Raw genomic sequence first — 19,576 nt, 5'->3', positions numbered from 1 at the left:
ACAGCTTTCTTGCGTCCCCCTATCACACACACAATACACAACATTTCAAAGCAAAAAACACGTTAGGTAAAATGACTCCATGGGTAAAGAACTTACCGCATAGCCTTGAGAACCCAGGTAAAGGAAACCACGTCAAATCCAGGATCGCAGTTCCTGGGCTCCTATGGCCAGTGAGAAATGAGGCCGAGAACAGAGATCCTTGGCATGCCGTGGGGCAGACCAACGCCTGAGGCTATCCTCTGCTGTATGTACATGTCTCATGTGGAAATGTACACACAGACACTGATACAAACATACAACCACACACAAAGAAAAAAAATTAAACAGTAAACAAAAGCAAATTGGGCAGAAGTGGTGGCGCATGCCTTTAATCAGTGTTCTTTGTTGTTGTTTTGTTTTTCCAGACAGGTTTTCTCCGTGTAGCCCTGGATGTCCTGGAACTCGCTCTGTAGACCAGGCTGGCCTCGAACTCATCAAGATCTGCCTGCCTCTGCCTCCTGAGGGCTGTGCCACCACTGCCATGCAGACAGGTGGATCGTTGTCAGTTTCTGTGAGCCAGAGGCAGCCTGATCTACATAAGAAGTTGTAGGCCGGTCGGGGCCTAGAGGGACCCTGTTTCAAACAAATAAATCTCCAGAATTTCAAAAACAAAATTTGCACAAAGTATTAGCAATGTTGAACTTCTGCTTTAGTAAAATGTCCATTAGAGCGAGCGGCCGGCAGGAGGCAGCAGCGCTACCAGCAAAGCCCCGCCCCTGGCCCCGCCCTAATCTGTCTGGCCCCGCCCCGCGCTCGACTGGCCTCCTTCCGCGCGCGCGCAGAGGGCGGGCGCTGGCAGCAGGTGGGCGGGGTGCGGGCAGGGTGCGCGAGGCGGGGCAGGGGGCTGCCGGCTGTGCTGGGGCCGGCGCGGCGGCCCTGCGTACGGGCGTGCCATGGACTTCAACATGAAGAAGCTTGCGTCGGACGCGGGCATCTTCTTCACCCGGGCGGTACAGGTGAGGCTTGGCGTGATGCCGCTCGCAGGTCCCGGATGTGGAGCGCGTCCGAGCACCCTGCAGCAGGATCCCCTTCCCTGCTGCTGCGGCGGTGCGTGCTGGGGACAGCTCGGTCCCCTGCTCCCCTGTCCTCGAGCTGCCCAGGGAAGCTCCCAGCGGGGTCAGCTGCAGCTCCCAGATGGCCCGGGGTTGGGGCCTGGGCTGCTGGGCGCCCAGCAGTGCCGGTTTACACTGACAGGTTTGCCCACTGCGCTGGCTCCTGCACAGCTCTGGAGATGAATGACCACTGGGTGGTTCCTACTTCCCTGGCTTAGCCCAGCGATTCCTGGCTGGGAGGTCCTGGGCTACACAAAAATGTCCCAATCCCTTCTGCGGACCTCAGTCTCCATACCCGTACAATGGACAGCTTGGTGCTACTCAGTCCCTTTGACACGCTTGGATAATCAGGCCGGAAGCCAGGAGTAATTTCCTTTCTGTTCTGCAGGAGGCCTGTTTCCCTTTGCTTCCCAGGCCTAAAGGATGGCGAGAAGGCTAGGATCTGGCTGGGTGCCCTTTTTGGGTTCTGTTCAGGCCGGTAATGCTGATATTGGAACAAGTCCAAAACATATGGGATTAGAAAAGAGAAACTTAGGCGAATTGATGTCACAGCGAAGGGCTAGAGTCAGATGTGGATGTAAATCCTTCTCTTGTGACCTTGGGAACCGGGACTTCACCTCACTGGGCCTCTGTTTCTCAGTCTGAGAAATGGGATGGCTGTAACTGCAGTTGCCACGGTTAAACTGCACCTGTGGAGCGTCCGACCTTGCACGATCACCTCAGCCTTACCGTGCCTTTCTGTAAAGCAGGTGTAAGGCTCGTGTTGGAGGCCCTGTCTGCTTCAAGGGTGGCTGTGGGTATCTGGGACTCCTGTGCCCCAGGGCTGGTCCATCTCTGTACACCAGGAACAGGTTCTGTATGCTGCCCTTGTGGTACTTGTTGACTCTTCTGGGTACAGCCCCTCCTCCCCCTCAGGGGCCCATGTGGCCATGTTTACTAGAAAGCGCAGGGTTCCCATGAGACTTAGCGTCCCAGTGAGGATTGCCATTCTGGTTCCCGGTTCCAAGCTTGGTGGGCAACCCCAACACCGGAGAGGGTGCTAGACCCTCAGAACCCCAGCCTCTGCAGGAGGGGGAAAATCCTGTCCCAACGTTGGCATGGCAACCACACTATCTCACACATCTGGAAAGAACCTGATCTGCTGGGTCCTGCCACCTGACCTGGCCAGGCCCACAGAAAGGGCTGGGGGTAGTGGTGTCTTGGGCTTCCTGGCCTCACTGATGGGGCCAGGCCCACAGGGTCACTCACTCACTCTTGGGCTGGAGCCAGTGCCCAGGCCCAGGCTGGGGTGGAGGAGGGAGCTGAGCGTGTTATAAATAGAGGCTTTCTGTGCTCCACACACCCACCCTCCTGCTGATGCCGTCCTGCTGGGAACTGCCTTGGACTGGTTCAGGCGTGATCCCTTTCCCCTCCTTTGGAAAGGGACTAGGTAGCAGAGGAGGAAGGCACCTGCAGTGTGACCTAGAGGGCGGAGAGGCGGCTGCCATGGGAGCCGTCAGAAAGACGGAGCCATTCTTTTTTTTCGAGACAGGGTTTCTCTGTGGCTTTGGAGCCTGTCCTGGAACTAGCTCTTGTAGACCAGGCTGGTCTCGAACTCACAGAGATCCACCTACCTCTGCCTCCCAAGTGCTGGGATTAAAGGCGTGCGCCACCACCGCCCGGCTCGGAGCCATTCTTAATTACCAGTGTGTACACAGCTCCTATGGGCCAGTGTTACTGTGCAAGGCCCAAGGACAGTGTTGAGGGACTCACCCCACCCCTATCCCAAAGGGAGCAAGGCCTCCCCAGCTTGAAACCTGGAGGCAGGATTTCTTCTACAAGAGTGATTTTTTGGGGTGGTGTCCCTCACCATGGGCCCTAGGTATCAGCCAGAGTCTCTGAAGCAGGTGGAGGGGCGGAGCGGCCCCATCAGGGCAGTGAGGTGAGGCGAGGGAAGCCTGCCTCGTGCAGCACATTAGAATAGGATGATAAGTGCCTGTGGGTGGGCGTGGGCAGCCGCTCTGCTGAGACTCCTCCCGGTAATCACAGACCAAGCTCCTACAGGGGCTTTGCCCTCGTCCAAACAGGCAGGCAGCAATGACCAAGGGAGGATGCCTGGGGCTCGCGAAAGCCCAATAAGCATGGGAACCCGTATGTTTGGCAGCATCCCCATGCCCCCAGTGACACCACGGGGAGGCTTTCCAAGTGATAACCCAGCTAATAGTGCCCTGGGGCTGGTAGGGTATTAGAGGTCCCAGGTTCCATACGCAGTGTTTCTAAAAAGAAAACTGTTACTTTATGCTGGCCAGATATTCTGTGAGATGGGTTTTCACCATTTTCCAGGGAGAAACTGAGGCCCCGGGAGATGCTGAGCTGGACAGGGCAGCTGAGGAGGAGGCTTTAAGGGAGAAGCCCGAGGCCTGCTGCATAATTGATGGCTGCAGTGAGATCTGGTGGCTCCTTGGCTCAGCCTGATGATTCATCAGAGGCAGTGGCTCCGCAGGGCTCCAGCCCCCTAGACCCTGACTGCAGCACAGCCCTTTGCTTGGCCTCAGTGGCTCTGACCGTGCAGCGGGAAGCCTGAGTGCCCCAGGACGCGGTCGTGGTCCTTATTCCTTATCTTATACCTGGAGCAGATTTTACCTTTTGCTGTTGGTGATGCCCTTGGGCAAACCTGGTCACCTGGCTGGAAAAGGCTTGTGCCTGGGGACATCTGTTCCTGGGCTTTTCTAGATTATCTGGTGAGGACTTGGACCAGTTCCCCAGTATTCCTAGGTAGCCCGCATGATTCCAGCCAGCTCTGACTGGGGACCCATGTGACCTCCTGGGTTCTGGGTACACCCAGCAGCTGGCTCCGATGGGCTGGCAATGTTCTCTGTTTACCACACCCAGAAGCCAAACATTTGGCCAGCCTCCCTCCCTCCCACACTTGGTCCTTAGACATACTGCCCGTCAGCTCCAGCAGCAGTAGCGTGGGCACTTCACGCTGGGCACGGGCTCGGTTGCCAGCCCTCTCGTGTCTAACCCACGTCTTCCCATTTTACCCTGTGTGGTCTGTGAGAAACATTCTTACTATCTGTTTCCAGGGGACTCTGAGGCCCAGAGAGGCAAAGCCCCTAAAGCCCCTTCCCCAGTGTCACATAGCTCATCGGGAGTAGAACAGATATGGGTAGGGTCCATTTCATTCCGGAACCTGAATCCTTGTTGGAATCCCATGGAGGCTCCTCTGGGCCTCATCTGTTCCCTAAGGACTTGCTACCAAGTTCTGTCCCTCAGCCCTGGTGGCCACCTCCTCAGGGTCCATCTCACTAGGAGCATACATGCTTCTGTGGAGAGAGGGACTGGGGAACTATGGGGCTTCTAGGAGCCATGGTTCTGACTCACCCAACCCCCTCATCCTAGAAAGAAGCAACCAAGCCCCAGGGTGGGGTGCAATAGGCCACCCTCCAAAGGCTTGACCCCAGGGCCTCCCCTGCCGCTTCCTTCCCAGTTCACAGAGGAGAAATTCGGCCAGGCGGAGAAGACTGAGCTTGATGCTCACTTTGAAAACCTCCTGGCTCGGGCAGACAGCACCAAGAACTGGACAGAGCGGATCCTGAGGCAGACTGAGGTGCTGCTACAACCCAACCCCAGTGAGTGGGTGCGGGGCAGGAGGGCACGCGGGCCGACATGGGGCTGTGAGTGCGGGGCTCCGAAATGCATGGGAGACGAAGCCTGAACTGAAACACGTGTGGGGAGGGACTCACGAACTACAAATGTCAGCTTGGGCTTGCAGCCAGCCACGAGCAAGGGCCTGGCCGAAGTCATACAGCGTGCTGACTGCATGAGCAGAAGGGGGCAGCCTGCATGTCACCTGTAAACCTGCAGTGTCTCTGAAGTGTCCACAGAGACCCAGGACCCGGGCCAGGGCACGGTGCAAGCGTGTCACACACTGTAAACGCTAATTAAGTCGGGGAGACATGGGAGGTGCTGACTCAGTGCTGTGGGACAGTGGTGTCACGTCTCCAAGCCTTGTTCTCTCGGGTCTCACAGGGTGGGTGTGGGTATGAGATGTGCCTGCAAGCCTTCAGTATGGATGCTGTCTGGGGGTGGCCAGGGTTTGCTCTCTCTCCGTGGCTTAGCCCCGAGAGCCCTGTGTTTTTGGCTGTTGTCTCCCTACAGGTGCCCGAGTGGAAGAGTTCCTATATGAGAAGCTGGACAGAAAGGTGCCCTCAAGGGTCACCAACGGGGAACTACTGGCTCAGTACATGGCAGAAGCAGCCAGCGAGTTGGGTCCCGACACCCCCTATGGTGAGGCGACCACAGAGCTAGGGTGAGGGGCATTGTCTCTAGCTCCTTCTTCCTGCCTCCCTTCTCCCTCTTTTTTTAAAATTTTATTTCTGACTAAGTTCTCTATTTAAGGTAGGCCTTAAAATCACAGAGCTCCACCTGGCTTTGTCCCCTGAATGCTGGGATTGGAGGTATAGCCGTCAGGTCAGCTCCCTCCTGTTTAAAAATTACAGAGATAACATGAGTTATAAGATGAGAATAAAGGAACAGACCCTCCTTTAGCCAGTTTAGGGGTGTGTGTTTTTGTGTGTGCGCACATGTGTAGTATGTGTATAGTATGTGGAGTGTGTGTGTGGTGTGGTGTGTCTGTAGAGTGTGTATATGTGTGTGTGGTGTGAGTATGTATGTGTGTACGTGATGTGTGTGGGTTGTATGTGTGTGGTGTGGTATGTGTATAATATGTGGAGTGTGTGTGGTGTGGTGTGTCTGTAGAGTTTGTATATGAGTGTGTGGTGTGAGTATGTATGTGTGATGAATGTGTAAATGCGGTGTGGTATGTGTACTGTGTGTGTGTGTGTGGTGTATCTGTGAAGTGTGTATGTATGGGCATATGTGTGTATGTGGTGTGTGTGTGGTGTATCTGTGAAGTGTGTGTGTATGGGTATATGTGTGTGTGTGGTGTGTGTGTGGTGTATCTGTGAAGTGTGTATGTATGGGTATATGTGTGTATGTGTTGTTTCTGTGTTGTTTCTGTAGTGCTGGAGTTGGAACCTGGGGTCCTGTGAATGGTTGGCAAGCACTCTTCCACTGACCCACACCCCAGCCCTAGGTTATGTGTGTGCAGTGCACATACGTGTGTGAGGGGGCAAAGGTCCAACTTCAGGCATTTTTCACCATCTTTTGTGAGACAGGGCGCACTAGGACCTGGTGCTTGCTCACTGGTTAGGCTAGGCCGATGGCCGCAAGCCTCTGAGTCTCTACCTTGTTTCTACTTCCTGAACACTGAGAACCTGCTGTTCATGTGTGTTCTGGGGACCGAGCTCAGGTCATGTTTGTGCACAGTGCACTTGGCTGACTGAGTAAACCTAACTTTTACAAAAGATTTATTTGCCAGGCCGTGGTGGTGCACACCTTTAATCCCAGCACTCGGGAGGCAGAGGCAGGTGGATCTCTGTGAGTTTGAGTCCAGCCTGGTCTACAAGAGCTAGTTCCAGGACAGGCTCCAAAGCTACAGAGAAACCCTGTCTTGAGAAATTAAAAATAAATAAATTAATTAATAAATAAATAACAAGAAAATATTTTTTTTTATTGTAATATGTGTGTTTTACATGCGTGCATTGCACTGCCTGTGTACCCCTGGAGCTGGAGTTATAGGGGTGTGAACTTCCTGACATGGTGCTGGGAATTGCACAGTGGGGGACCAGTGGTCCTCCAGAAGAGCATCCGGTGGTCTTAACTATTGAACCATTTCTCCAGCTCGTATTTAGCCATTGTCTTGCATGCATCCTTATTCTCTCTTCCTTGACTTCTGAATTTTATTCAAATATACCTTATGTGCCATAAAATATACCTGGTTTCTATTATATACTCCATTGAATTTAGAGTTGAAAAAATATCTCCACAGATCAATTTAAACGAAAAATCCCTCCACCTCGGACCCAAAAATCTCCCCTTTATATAGCCAGACCTGGTTCCCAGCTCAGGCTACCAGTAACATGTTTTGTGGTCTGTCTTCCATTGCTCCTGCCCCATATTTAACCTGCTGGGAAACTGCCGGGCTGGGGATCTAGCTCAGTTAGTTGATGAGGTCTGCGGCTCGATCGCCAGCACCTGTATGAGGGCAAAGGGAAAGAAATTGCCAAAGTGTTTTCCCCAAGTGGCTTTTTGTACCCCGCTAGCAGGGAGCTTGAGCTTCAGCTGTCTGGATTTTAAAGGTCCTGGCTTGAAACCCTGTCTCGAAAAACCAAAATAAATAAATAAATAAATAAATAAAGGTCCTGGCTTTCTCATGGCCTAGAGCAGTGGTTCCCAGCCTTCCTAGCTCCTCATGCTGTGGTGACCCCAACCATAACATATTTGTTGCTACTTCATAACTGTTTTTTTGCTAGTGTTGTGAATCAGAACGCAATCTGTGTTTCCCTGTGGTCTTAGGCGGCCTCTGTGAAAAGGGTCATTGGGGCAGCCCACAGGTGGAGAACAGGACCTTAAGTCGTGTGTTGCTTGGCCCAGCACTGTTCAGGAAGGCTGGCTGTTGATGGTGTCATTCTGTGTTCTTGCTGCCCGTTTCTCCCTGCTTATTGAGAAAGAGCATGGAATTTTCCAGCTGTTTTTTTCATTGTCTATCTTTATGGTTTGCCAGTGTTTGGTGTGTGTATTTTAGAGCCTGATGGATTGGTGTGTGTGTGTGTGTGTGTCTGTGCACATGTGTAGGCCAGAAGTCAGATTTGGATGTTGTCCTCCCCTGCCCTGTCGCTGAACCTGTAGCTCATTTATTCTGCTATTGTGGTAGCCGGTGCTGATGCACCTGCCCCGCTGCCATCTGTGGCAAAGGTTATAGACATGGTGCCGCTGCACGACTTTTATGTGAGTGCCGGGATCTGAATTCAGGTCCCATGCTTGTTCAGCAGTCCCCAGTGATGCCCCAGCCCTGGGCTGACTCTGTTGTCTCTGCTCGATGCCACTGCAGTCATCCAGATACTCTGCCTGGACACAGAGGTTCAATGTTGTTATCTGCCTGGCCAGCAGAGCACCACTCCATCCCAGAAGCTAAAATTAAGATGCTATTCGTTGTCTCTAGTGAGACTTCTTGCCTGAAAGCCCATTGTCTGGTGACTGTATGGCTCCTTAGCACCGACACCAGCACTTGCATAGTAGCTGCCTGTGCCCTTTTCTTCTCAACCTGTTTTTATATCATAAAATCGCAAGCATAGGTCTAATCAATGGTATTCAGTATAGACAATAGTCATTGCCTTTTCATTAGAGTGCTTAATCTATATACATTTAATGTAATTATTGATGTGTTAGATTATTTTTCATTTAGGTCTTGGGTAATTTTTCTTGTCTTATATGGCTCCTTTTATATTATAGGTATTTTCTATTTTACATAAATATATATTTGGTCAGTACTGAGGATAACCCTGAGCCTGTGTGTCTCAGCAAGTAATTTACCATTGAGCTACATCCCAGATCCCTATTTTTTTTTTTTTTTGAAACCATGTCTTACTGATTTGCTCGGAGTGGCCTCTGCCTCTGGACCAGCAGACGAGCAGATGAGAGTGCCCATCGTTCCCAGTATACTTTTTCAAGCTAGCTCCCAAGGAGCTATCGTGGGGTCAGTACATGTCAGCCAATATTGGTCAGTGGTTGTTTTTTTTTTCTTTGTTTTTTTTTTTGTTTTTGTTTTTCAAGACAGGGTTTCTCTGTGGTTTTGGAGCCTGGAGGTTGGTCTCGAACTCACAGAGATCCGTCTGCCTCTGCCTCCCAAGTGCTGGGATTAAAGGCGTGCACCACCACCGCCCAGCTCAGTGGTTGTTTTTTTTTTTTTTTTTTTTTTTTTTTTTTGGTTTTTCGAGACAGGGTTTCTCTGTGGTTTTGGAGCCTGTCCTGGAACTAGCTCTTGTAGACCAGGCTGGTCTCGAACTCACAGAGATCCACCTGCCTCTGCCTCCCGAGTGCTGGGATTAAAGGCGTGCGCCACCACCGCCCGGCTCAGTGGTTGTTTTTCAAATCTCCAGCCACTGAGACTTTATTGGTAAGTGTGTATGTGGTTGGGACACTCGTCTCAAGGTCGAGCAGTTTACAAGTCTAGCCAGCTTTTGCCTTGTAGGTACACGGCTTCCGTTCAGCCCAGGGTGGGACATGCTGGTGCGCTCTTCAGCCTGTCTCAGACATGCCACAGGTGTGCTTGCTGGGAGCCGTTCAGGATGTACTGGGGCTTCTCTAGATCACGCTAGATTCTGGCAGGAGTACCCGCTCTTCCCAGCAGGCCTCTGGCTGCTCCTGGCTTTGGCCAGTGGCTGCTGCTGTTGGGAGTGTCCCCTAGGATCCTCTTTCTTCTCCACTCACCCAGCAGCTGCAGTGGGGGGTGACCCTGTCTCCTGGGTGGATAGCCGCCAGCCAGGAGGAGACCGCACGTCTGTCTCCAGGATAGTACCCTCCATTGTTTGTACTAGGGTCCAGTGGCTGTTTTCCAGTGTTTCTCCACTGGTTTTTGTGTCTTTGATCAATTTCCTGACTTTGGAAGTTGATGTCCTTGACTTCTGGGGGAGATTTGTCAAACTCCTTTTTCTCGTTCTGGAACTCCCCAATCTTGTTTGCTCTTGAGACACCAGGCCTCATCCCCTGCCTGCCAGGAGCCCCGTCCATCTTTTTAGGGTCACAGTGCCTTCCTTCACTTGCCTGGCAGACCTCCCGGGGGCGGAGGACTTGAGGCCTGCCGTCCCTCACCCTCCAACTCTGTCTTCCTAGGGAAGACCCTAATCAAGGTGTCAGAAGCTGAAAAGCGCCTGGGAGCAGCAGAACGGGATTTCATTCACACTGCCTCCCTCAGCTTCCTCACACCCTTGCGCAACTTTCTGGAAGGGGACTGGAAAACGATTTCGGTGAGGAGACTGGGACCCCTCCTCTGAGCTCTGTGCCCAGGTTATCATCCTAGGCAGGGAACCCGAGCCTCTCCCGAGGTGGCTCCTGTTGCCCAGGGGTCTTTGGCCAGGTCTCGGCTGCTCACTCTCCTGTCACCCACCCTGCAGAAGGAGAGGCGCCTCCTGCAGAACCGGCGCCTTGACCTGGACGCCTGCAAAGCACGGCTGAAGAAGGCCAAGGCGGCGGAAGCCAAGGCCACGGTAAGTGCCCCTGCCTCTCCCTGTGCCCCCAAGCTCTACTGGGGGTCCAGAGATGGGGCACACAAGGGACCTAGTGTTTGGCATGCTCTTCTTCCCTGGCTGGGGCTAGATTGCTCACTGGTCAGGCCATGGTTTCTGTCCCCACCCCAGGGAATCCTGGTGGTTCCGGGGCAGACATTTATGAGATAGGCAGGCTCATGGTACCGTTCACTGGGCAGGGCATCTTGCAAGTCTCTTAGGTGTCAGATAGAATTCTTGCATGCCTCTCCTGCCTCTGTGGATGCTCAGCCTGGCCCTGTCTGGGCATGGCTCCCCTGTTAACTCTGCACCTGCTGCCTGAATGTGAGCACGTGTCCTGTGCATAGGCTGCCCTAGGCTGGAGGCTGTGGACAACACTAGAGCTGCCCATCCCGACCCCATGCAGGGACTGTTCGAGGAGCTCCTTCACCTCACAGCCCACCGGGGCCTGCTCAGCCAGAACAGGACAGGCTGAGCTGATTCAACAGGGCTAGGCCAAGAGGGCTGAGCAGTGGCTCGGCATGCGGGCTGCTCGGTGGTGTAAGGGTGTTAACAGCCACCTCAGGTTCTGAGAAACTCCTAGGCCCAGGGCATGTTAGGAATCTCCTCTGTGTTTCTCCAATGCTCAGCTGGTGGTTCTCCACTTCCCATAATTCTCCTTCATCATGTTCTCCCTACAGCATGATGTACAGTGTGACCGCTGGGGCCTACATTGCCTCCAGCAAGAGCCACAGCAAGGTCCCAAGTCAACCAAGTGTGCAGGGAATGGCCTGTGGCCATTGGGATTACTTTGTCAATCACCTGGGCAGAACAGCCCCACTTCCTGTTACTTCTGTCTTTTCCTAGTCCACCGCAGAGTGATTGCGTCTCCCCTTGGGGCCCAGAGAGCCTTGGGCCTGTGAGTCAAGTGAGGCAGGAGCGGTGTCCCTAGGGGCTCAAGCTCAGCAGCTCTCTCTTGGGCACACATGCTGCCCAGGACTCCTGAGGGTGGCTTGTGAGTGGCCTTCCAGTCCTTCTCTGCTCACCTCGCGCCGGGCTGGCTATGCCTGCTTTCGCTTGCTGTGAACTTAACTAACTCTCTGTTTTTGTTCCTTTCCGTTCTGCTTTGGGTAACTTGGCTCAGTGTGAGGGAGATGTGAGTATACCTGTCCCATGTGCTGTGCTGCTTCTGGTCCACCCATCCTGTCCGAAGGCCCGGGTGTTGTGGCCAGCCCAGGCCATGCCTTTAGGCTTTTGCAATCGGCTGGCCTCCATGCAGTCTCTGCTTTGTGGGGATGCAGGCATCAAGGCCTATGAGGCAGCTTCTTGCAAATGTCAAATCCTGTCACTCTGTCCATTCATGCATCCATCCATCTACTCTTGTGGGGAGGGATCTGACCTCAAGGGAAGAGGCAGAGACAGTGTGGTGAAATTCTGAGCTGGAGAAAGCTGTGCTGGGGAGGGTTGTGGATCCGGGGGGCTTCCTTGTGTGCCTGAGCCCCAAAAGAAGGGCAGGCCCAGCCTGTGATTCACTTGGGCCTCAGCAATCTGTCCACTGGGTCTTCGTGTTGGACCCATTGAGCCCCTAAGCCCGTCTCCTTTCCAGATGGTTGGAGTGGACACAGAGGGTCTATGTTGTTATCTGTGTCCTCCTATCTGTCCCTGGGGCCAGGGTTTCTTGTGTCTCCTTATATAGGAGACTCCGGGGCCACCTCCTGGCCTCAACACTGGTCCTGGCCCAGGGTGACCCCCCTCCCCCGTGAACTCTGTTCCCCGCCAGACGGTGCCTGACTTTCAGGAGACTAGACCTCGTAATTACATTCTCTCGGCCAGCGCCTCCGCGGTAAGCACCCTTCCTACCATGCCCTGCCCCACCCTGGCCTCCTCTGCCCACAGTTCCACAAGAAGCCAGCAGGTGAGGCAAAGGGCCCCCCTGCTCATGTGGCAGGTTGCCCTGAGAGGCTAAGGACAACTCGCAACAGGGAAGTTACAACTCTATCTGGCCCAGCAGGGAGGCTGAGCTGGTTTCTCCCTATGCAAGGTGGGATCCTATGCAGTCTTGTCCAGCTGCAGGGAACCACTCCATGTCCTTAGGACAGCACACTATACCACCTCTAGGGAACCCAAGGGACTTTGCATTCTATGCTTTCTCCTACAAGGGAACACTGCCCCAACCTCCTCATTGCTCCGGGTGGACACTGGGGTTAGGGAGGAGGCTGCCTGGGCTGACTTCCTGTCTCAGACTACTAGACAACTGTTTGCCTTAGCTCCACTGTAGCTCACAAGCTAGATGGCTAGAAAGCAGGGGGAAGGCCAGCTGGAGGAGCAGGATGGAGGCAAGATGGAGGGAGGGAGGCAGGTGAGGCTGCTACTGTCGCCTGGTTAGTTAGCTGGTATACAGTGACTTGGGTGGGCTAGGCCAGCCACATTCCTCCACTCCTGTAGCAAGCTCTCTCCTGTCCCCGCCGTCTGGCCCTCTGCTCGTGTTCTGAGCATGCTACTGTGTGATCTGTGCTCTTCATCATTCCATGGCTGGCAACTGTCTTTGAAATGTCGACTCCTGTTCACGCTGAGGTCTGTTAGATGGCCTCCAACACGGCACATGACGACGATGCTCCCACTGTGGGCTGTGCACTCTGCGGGCCCAGTTCAATTGTCCATCCATGTGCCAGGGTGTTATCCTAGGCCAGATTTCCATAAGTGGCCATAAATTGGGTCGCCTAAGTCACGATGGGGGGAGGGGGTGTCTTTCTTCCCTAGACTCTGGATGACACATCCTGCTCCCCTCCCTGGGCCGAGTTGAAGGAGAAACATCCCGGAGGGTGGAGGCTGCCCTGGTTTTTTCTTTTGCCACTGGCCCCCAGTGTGACTCTGGCCCGAGGCTGCCTTTCTCTGCCGGAGGACAGAAAGGTTTAGTGACTGGCCCAGGGTCACTTGTCCTGTCCTGCCTCCTAGCAGGAGTCAGGGTGGGGTGGGGACACTTGGTCTCTAAGACCCACTTAGAGTTGGGGGCGGCTGTAGGAAAAGTACAAGCAAGAGTTCCCAGCTGGCTGGCCCTGCATGCAGCATGCTAGATGTGGTGTCATTTCCCTGCCCTTAGAGCAAACCTTGTTCCAGCCTCAGCTCCTGGTTGGGTTGGGATGGGTTGTGCAGGGTCCTTGGGAGCTGGGACAGGCACAGGCTCTGGTATCTGGCTGCCCCTCCCCCTCCACTCATGATGCCCACCTTCCCTTCCCTGCCTACTGGTGCTGTTGTGGTCTCCACAGCTTTGGAACGATGAAGTAGACAAGGTGAGTTGGGTCTGGGGTCTTTGGTTTTAAAGCTTATTTTTGGAGACAAGGTTTCTCTGTAGCTTTGGAGCCTGTCCTAGAACTAGCTCTTATAGACCAGGCTGGACTTGAACTCAGAGATCCGCCTGCCTCTGCCTCCTGAATGCTGGGATTAAAGGCGTGTGCAGCACTGTCTGGCAGGGCCTGGGGGACTTTGGGAGGCAAAGTCTAGAAGGTTAAGGGTAGAGGTCCAGACACAGCTACTGCTGTAAAGAGGGTGTCTGAAGCTCAGGACTCTGTCTTACACTCACTTGGGTACTGGTTGGCGATACTAAATCCCACTCTACAGCACATGAGGTCCTACCTCCTGGATAGATCCTCCTGTTTGGTGGCAGAGGCCTGTCACTAAAGTTACCCACAGATCCTAAGTTGGCTCTGGCTCCTCTGGAAGTCAGCTCTAGGTGCAATGCCAGGCCATCTACGTTCCCAGGAGGCCTCAGGGCACAGGGAAGGCTGGTGGAAGGGATGCAGAATGGGGGCTACTCTCATTACTGCTTGCCCCACCTAGGCCGAGCAAGAGCTTCGAGTGGCACAGACAGAGTTTGACCGGCAGGCAGAAGTGACTCGTCTCTTACTGGAGGGGATCAGCAGCACCCACGTGAGTCCTGCATTCATGTCCTCCTGAGTTTTACCACAAGCACGGGCCACAGAGCCAGCCTGTAGACTGGGTGTCCCAGAGGCTAGAGGAAGTCCGACCTCTTTCTTCCAGGTGAACCACCTTCGCTGCCTCCATGAATTCGTCAAGTCTCAGACAACCTACTATGCACAATGCTACCGCCACATGCTGGATCTGCAGAAACAACTAGGCAGGTGTGGCTGGACCCAGGTCTCTGAGGCCCCCTATCTCCTAGACCCAGTGAGTGGCCCAACGCTTCTGGCCAAGGGCCTTCTCTTCAGAGCTCAGAAAACCCCACGACACATGAGATTGGACTGTTGGCTCTGCCTAGAACCCTACCTGGGTACTTCTTATGGTGAGCCTCAGGGGGCTACCATCAGTAGCCAGAGTCCCTGGGACAGGGGCTCTCAGCAGTTTCTAGTGTTTGGGCTGTGGAGGTGAGTAGGGGACAAGCAGGTGGGATGGTCTCAGCTTCGTTTTTTTTTCCCTTTCTTTGTGCTGCTAGCTCCCAGGGCACCATGTAAGTTACTGGGGGTAGGGCTTCCTTGTGTATAAAGTGGGCTGATGTCTCTTGTGGAGCATGTGGAACCATAAGGCTAGCACTGCCTGCTGAGACACCCTCATCTTCTAGATTTCCAGGCACCTTTGTGGGCACTATAGAACCCGCCTCCCCACCCCTGAGCAGCACCTCACCTACCACTACTGCAGCCACCATGCCTGTGGTACCCACGGCGACTGGCTTGGCCCCTCCAGAAGAGGCAGCACTCTGTCTAGAGGAGGTGGCTCCCCCGGCCAGTGGGACCCGTAAGGCCCGGGTGCTCTACGACTACGAGGCAGCTGACAGCAGCGAGCTGGCCCTGCTGGCTGATGAGGTGGGTCTGGGGTTCTGAGGGGGCAGGCAAGAGCTGGACAGGAACTACTAGACTGGAGGCCAGGAACACTGGGTCTGCACAACCCTGGCCATTCTCCTGGACTCTCTGGATCTTGGGAAGAGCTGTAGGAGTCAGTGACTGCGGTCTCAAGCAGCCCCTAGCTGCTATGGCTCAGTAGAGCACTATAGGGACACCCCTCAAGGGATGGAGCAGCTTTACGCCTGCTTAGTCTTGGGACATCCCACCCATTTCCAGGGCACAAATTCCCTCTCTGCTCCCCACAGCTCATCACTGTCTACAGCCTGCCTGGCATGGACCCTGACTGGCTCATTGGTGAGAGAGGCAACAAGAAGGGCAAGGTCCCTGTCACCTACTTGGAACTTCTCAGCTAAGCAGCCCCCTTCCAGGTCCTGTCCGCTGGTGACATAGCTGTTTAGGATAGGGGACCTAACCCTGTTCTAGCTGTGGCCCTGTCATCGAGCTAGGAAGGACCCCACATGACAGAATGGCTCCAGGTCCCTCTGCTAGCCCTGCTTCTGACCTGCACCCCTGCATACTCAAGGCTTCCCAGCTCCATGATATGCTGGGATGCTCTTGGCATGAAAAGAACATCTGCCTTCTAGCTGTAGAAGGTTGAGGGGGACAGCAGCAAACAGGCAGGGCTAACAGTCAGGGATTAGACAGTCTGGCAGGAGACCAGCAGCGCGGAGTGCTGCCCTCCCCGCCTTCACTCACAGCTCTGGCTGAGTACAGTGGTTGCAGCCATCACACTCACTCAGTTTCTAACTGGCATTCTTACTTCTGCCTGTCTGCTTGTTCTCTGGCAAATAAATCCTTTGTGTGCAAACTGCCTGGATTCTTGTCAGGGTCTCAGTGTGCATGAGCCGTCCTGAAAGCGTAATGGTTAGACTTTGTTGGTCTCCCCTTTTCTGAATAGGGACTGTGTGGAGCCATGGCACAAGCTTCTTCCCAGAGTGCAGATCAGAGGAAAGGTCATATTGTGAAACAATTCCCAGGGCCGCATATCTGAAGCTGCACAGTACTTTGTGCTTAAGGAAAACTTGGCTAAATTTGGACCCACTGAACTGCAGTGGCTTTCCTGTCAAGAGGAAAGCGTTAGTAGCCGATAGCTGTGGGCTCGGTCTGGAGCTATGAGGGATAAGACATCAGTAGTCACCTACCTCTTCAAGGTACTATAGCTTGTAAGTGGGCAAGTGGCAGCCAGGCTCTTAAACCTACATCAGTCTGATTCTGGGAACTTCCAATATGGCCGTATTTTTTTTTTTTTTTTAACATGGTCCCAGTGGGCATGCTGGGGCTTCGCATGGGGAAGAGCTATAAACTGAGGTCCCTAAGTGCTAAGGAAGCCCAGAACCCAGCAATCTACCCAGGACTAAATCAATAGGTACAAGTAAGTCAGCCATCGGCAGGAGTCTTCCATCTCCAGGCTACCCACTCGTGTCTGGGGCCTTTGAGAGCTGCCGCATGACTCAGGCTCTGAAGGCCCAGTCTATAAACAGTACTTTAATATTTGTATAAATAGACCACAGTATTACCAAAAACAAAAACAAAACAACAAAAAAATAAACCCTGCAAGAATAGATCATGGAAAATTCTCACTACACACAGGCCTCTCCTGTGCTGCGAGCACCCAGGGCCTCCCTGGCTGGTGACATGCCATGGGAATGCTCGAAGGAAAAGGGCCATCTTGTGGGTATTGTAAAGAGTCTGAGCACCCAGACCCTTGGCTCCCTGCCCATGCTGTTGACCTCTTGATCTATTACAAAAATAATGTCAGCGGGTGGGCGGGAAGAGAAGGAAGGGGGCTGCTTGCTCAGTGGCCGGCTCTGTGGTGGCAGCACCCTCTGCCCAGGCTGCAGTGCAGGTTGGCAAGGAGCAGCAAGTAGATGGCGCTCCACTCCCTATCTCTGCACATGCCGGACAAAGGCTTGCACAAGCTGGATCAGAGGCTCCTGAGACTCTGGACTGGCTTTAGAGAGAGAGGTGGCCTTGCCCTGTGGCGAGGGCAGGACTCCAGCAGCAGGGGAGCTGGGGGTTCCCCTTCTGAAGTATCTTGAGAGACTGGAAAGCAGCGTGCTCTACAAGAAAAGCAGCAGTTTAATGAGGTACAGGACCACTGTTCCTGACCCCAAAGGACAGGCAGCCCCCAAATAGCTTTCCCTGCTGACCAGCCCAACAACCATACCAGCTCTGAGCTCAGCTCCTGTTTCATCCGCTGCTTGTCCCGCGGGTGCACAGCCGGATCCCTGAGGTAGCGTACCGCTTGGGAGATGAGCAGATAGAAGCAGTTCTCCATGGTGAACATCAGGAGGGACCTGGGAAGGCAGTTGTGAGCATACCTCACAAACACAGCTGAACCACAGCCCAGAGAATAGCAGCCCATAATTGTCCCAGGCCCTTAAGACTCAGGTCTCACTTTAATGTTCGGGTTCCTTCTGCTTGTGTGCTGAGTCCCACAGCCTGAGTAAGGGATTCTTTTTTCTTGTCCAGCTAAAAGAATAGAAGCAAGCAATAAAAAAATCAAACCAACCATAACAATGGCCAGTTAAGGTCTTGCATACCAGTTCCTCTGGTACCTCCCAGGGTATTCATGGGAACTCCTAGCATGCCACTGTAGGAGAGGCCTAGGCTCCAGGGGCTGGATATGTCCCATATTACTCAGAAGTGACAGACCAACTGGAAAGTTATGTGGGGAGGAGGAAGGGCCCTACCTCTCCAAGCATGTTGAGGGCCACGTTCACTGTGGCCAAGAGGGTTCCAAAGGAGGGGGCCACTTCAGAGTCAAAAGTGGGAGTGGTGAAACTCAGGGCAAATAGGAAGTTGTATTCCGCGAGATCCAGGGACTGAAAGACAGAAAAGAGCACTCTGGAATTTGCAGGGAGCTCTCCAGAGCACAGCACAGTGTACTGCAGAGCCCAGGTTCAAGGCTAGTTGTTGAGAACTAGTATCATTATGAGGTGGTAGTTAGTACCTGGTCCAGCAGAATCTGGCAGACATCTGGAGTGAAGTGGCGCAGGGCTGCCAGGGTCCTGCTGAGAATCTTGAGAAGGCCATACTGGACTGTGTGTAAGGCTTGCTGCTCTGAGGCCTCAGTGTCAGCAACAGGCTGCTTGGAGGAGCAGCCAGATGGGGCAGCAACTGTGGTGGTGGCTGTGGTAGTGGCTGGCCTCTGAACTCGAGGAGTGACAGCTGAGGGGAGGCCATCCCCATTTTTGTTCTGAGGAAGAGTCAAGAAATGGAGCCTAAGTTGCGGGAGATCAAAGGTGGTCCTGCTATCCGTGATGGGGCAGGTAAGAGTGGCACTGCCTGCGGGGACAAGCCAAGGGCTTTAGTTACCTGTAGGTAGTGCTGCAGCATCTTGCGGCTGTGTAGGAGGGAGGTACAGGCCTGGCACAAATAACCCAGGTTCACCTGAGACATAGGAGGGAGGGACAGGAAAAACTCATGGAGCAACCCCAAACAGATTACTCTCCAGGACACCAGCAGGCCTCCCCTCGCACTGACTGATGCTCTAAATTAGGAGCCAACAGGAGGGCTCAGGCCTGGCATGTTTCAGCTGCATTTCTGGCACATTACATGGTTCTCAATACATTAAAGAGATGGGGATTAGCGTTTCCACACTGCAGAAGAACAGAGGTGATGTGACGTAGTTAAGGTCATATAGACAGAAGCCCATGGACTCCTCCAGCTTCCAGGCCTTCTGAGGGTTTTGAACCTCAGCCTCCCTCACAGAGCCCAAGTTCTCAACCTATCCAAGTCTCACTTCACTGTAAAGGGAAGAACTGGCCTATGGAAGCAGACTGCGCCGATCCTGTGTCCCCAAGCAAGCAAACCACACTCAGAAACAGCCCAACATTTCCCCAGACCTTTCCAAGAAGTAGTGTTCTAGGCCCACCTGGACATCACGCATAAGCTGAGGCAGGTGGAAGTGCCACTCCCTCCTGAAATGGGACAGTTGTAGGATGAAGCCCACGGTGTGATCTGCTTCTTCCAGGCAGGCTAGACTCTGTACCGTCCTCACTGCATTGAGACACTGTGAGGGGAGGACAGCAGAGAATGCTCAGGGACCCGGCACACCATATCTACCCACCTATGGAGATCAGGTCTTGGGCCCACATATGCTGAGGTGGCTGGCATTACAATGAAGGCTTCTTATTAGGTGACTCAGTCAGATTTCTTCTAGTATCTCAAAGATGAGGGCATTGATACCACAAGTCCTACAGTCATATGTCCCAAGTGGCTCTGGGTATCTCCTTCTGTGAGGCAGACAGCCCTTACCTGCAATGTCCGCTCCTGATGGACACCCACAAAGTCTAGAGCCTCAGTCAGAAAATTGTAGCGTAGAGTCTTAAGCAACCGCTCCATCAAGGATATAGACAGGCGGTAGACCCCTGGCCAGGATGGGGCATCCAGGGACTTTCGAGAGGTGCTGGGTGTCTGTAACAAATGGCACACATGCTCAGGATTGAAGCCTCAGGAACCCACTGAGAGCAGCAGAGTCTCTGTGGTCCAGCTACTGGAAAGAAAAAAATCTCTTGGAGTGGACAATTATCACTAGGAC

The 19,576-nt window shown here is 53.6% G+C and overlaps 2 protein-coding genes across 7 annotated transcripts in view; one reads left to right on the top strand and one right to left on the bottom strand.

Annotated features, from left to right (window-relative positions):
• Nucleotides 1-846: 846 nt before the first annotated feature.
• Nucleotides 847-15,836, top strand: Sh3glb2 (SH3 domain containing GRB2 like, endophilin B2). Of its 6 annotated transcripts, XM_057755135.1 has the most exons (13): nucleotides 847-995; nucleotides 4,561-4,702; nucleotides 5,232-5,360; nucleotides 9,807-9,940; nucleotides 10,088-10,180; nucleotides 11,322-11,333; nucleotides 11,958-12,020; nucleotides 13,444-13,467; nucleotides 14,015-14,104; nucleotides 14,216-14,316; nucleotides 14,628-14,642; nucleotides 14,754-14,994; nucleotides 15,279-15,836. In XM_057755135.1, the coding sequence occupies exons 1-13, from the start codon at nucleotides 933-935 to the stop codon at nucleotides 15,384-15,386; spliced, it is 1,215 nt and encodes a 404-aa protein (XP_057611118.1). In that variant the 5' UTR covers nucleotides 847-932; the 3' UTR covers nucleotides 15,387-15,836. The 6 variants fall into 6 exon arrangements, with proteins under 6 accessions (XP_057611118.1, XP_057611119.1, XP_057611120.1 ...); XM_057755136.1 differs by lacking the exon at nucleotides 11,322-11,333; XM_057755137.1 differs by lacking the exon at nucleotides 14,628-14,642.
• Nucleotides 15,837-16,503: 667 nt separating this feature from the next.
• Nup188 (nucleoporin 188) overlaps nucleotides 16,504-19,576 on the bottom strand; it is a 58,696-nt gene continuing 55,623 nt past the window's right edge. The window contains exons 37-44 of the mRNA XM_057755310.1: nucleotides 19,294-19,452; nucleotides 18,911-19,048; nucleotides 18,352-18,426; nucleotides 17,987-18,232; nucleotides 17,727-17,858; nucleotides 17,432-17,505; nucleotides 17,201-17,330; nucleotides 16,504-17,093 (exon numbers count right to left, since the gene is read on the bottom strand). Of these exons, the coding sequence (XP_057611293.1) occupies nucleotides 16,917-17,093; nucleotides 17,201-17,330; nucleotides 17,432-17,505; nucleotides 17,727-17,858; nucleotides 17,987-18,232; nucleotides 18,352-18,426; nucleotides 18,911-19,048; nucleotides 19,294-19,452 (1,131 nt within the window). The 3' untranslated portion in view covers nucleotides 16,504-16,916. The remainder of the gene's footprint in view (nucleotides 17,094-17,200; nucleotides 17,331-17,431; nucleotides 17,506-17,726; nucleotides 17,859-17,986; nucleotides 18,233-18,351; nucleotides 18,427-18,910; nucleotides 19,049-19,293; nucleotides 19,453-19,576) is intronic.

The sequence above is a fragment of the Chionomys nivalis genome, chromosome 22 (assembly GCF_950005125.1).
Source record: "Chionomys nivalis chromosome 22, mChiNiv1.1, whole genome shotgun sequence".
NCBI lineage: Eukaryota > Metazoa > Chordata > Mammalia > Rodentia > Cricetidae > Chionomys > Chionomys nivalis.
This window is presented reverse-complemented; position numbering and strand designations above follow the sequence as displayed.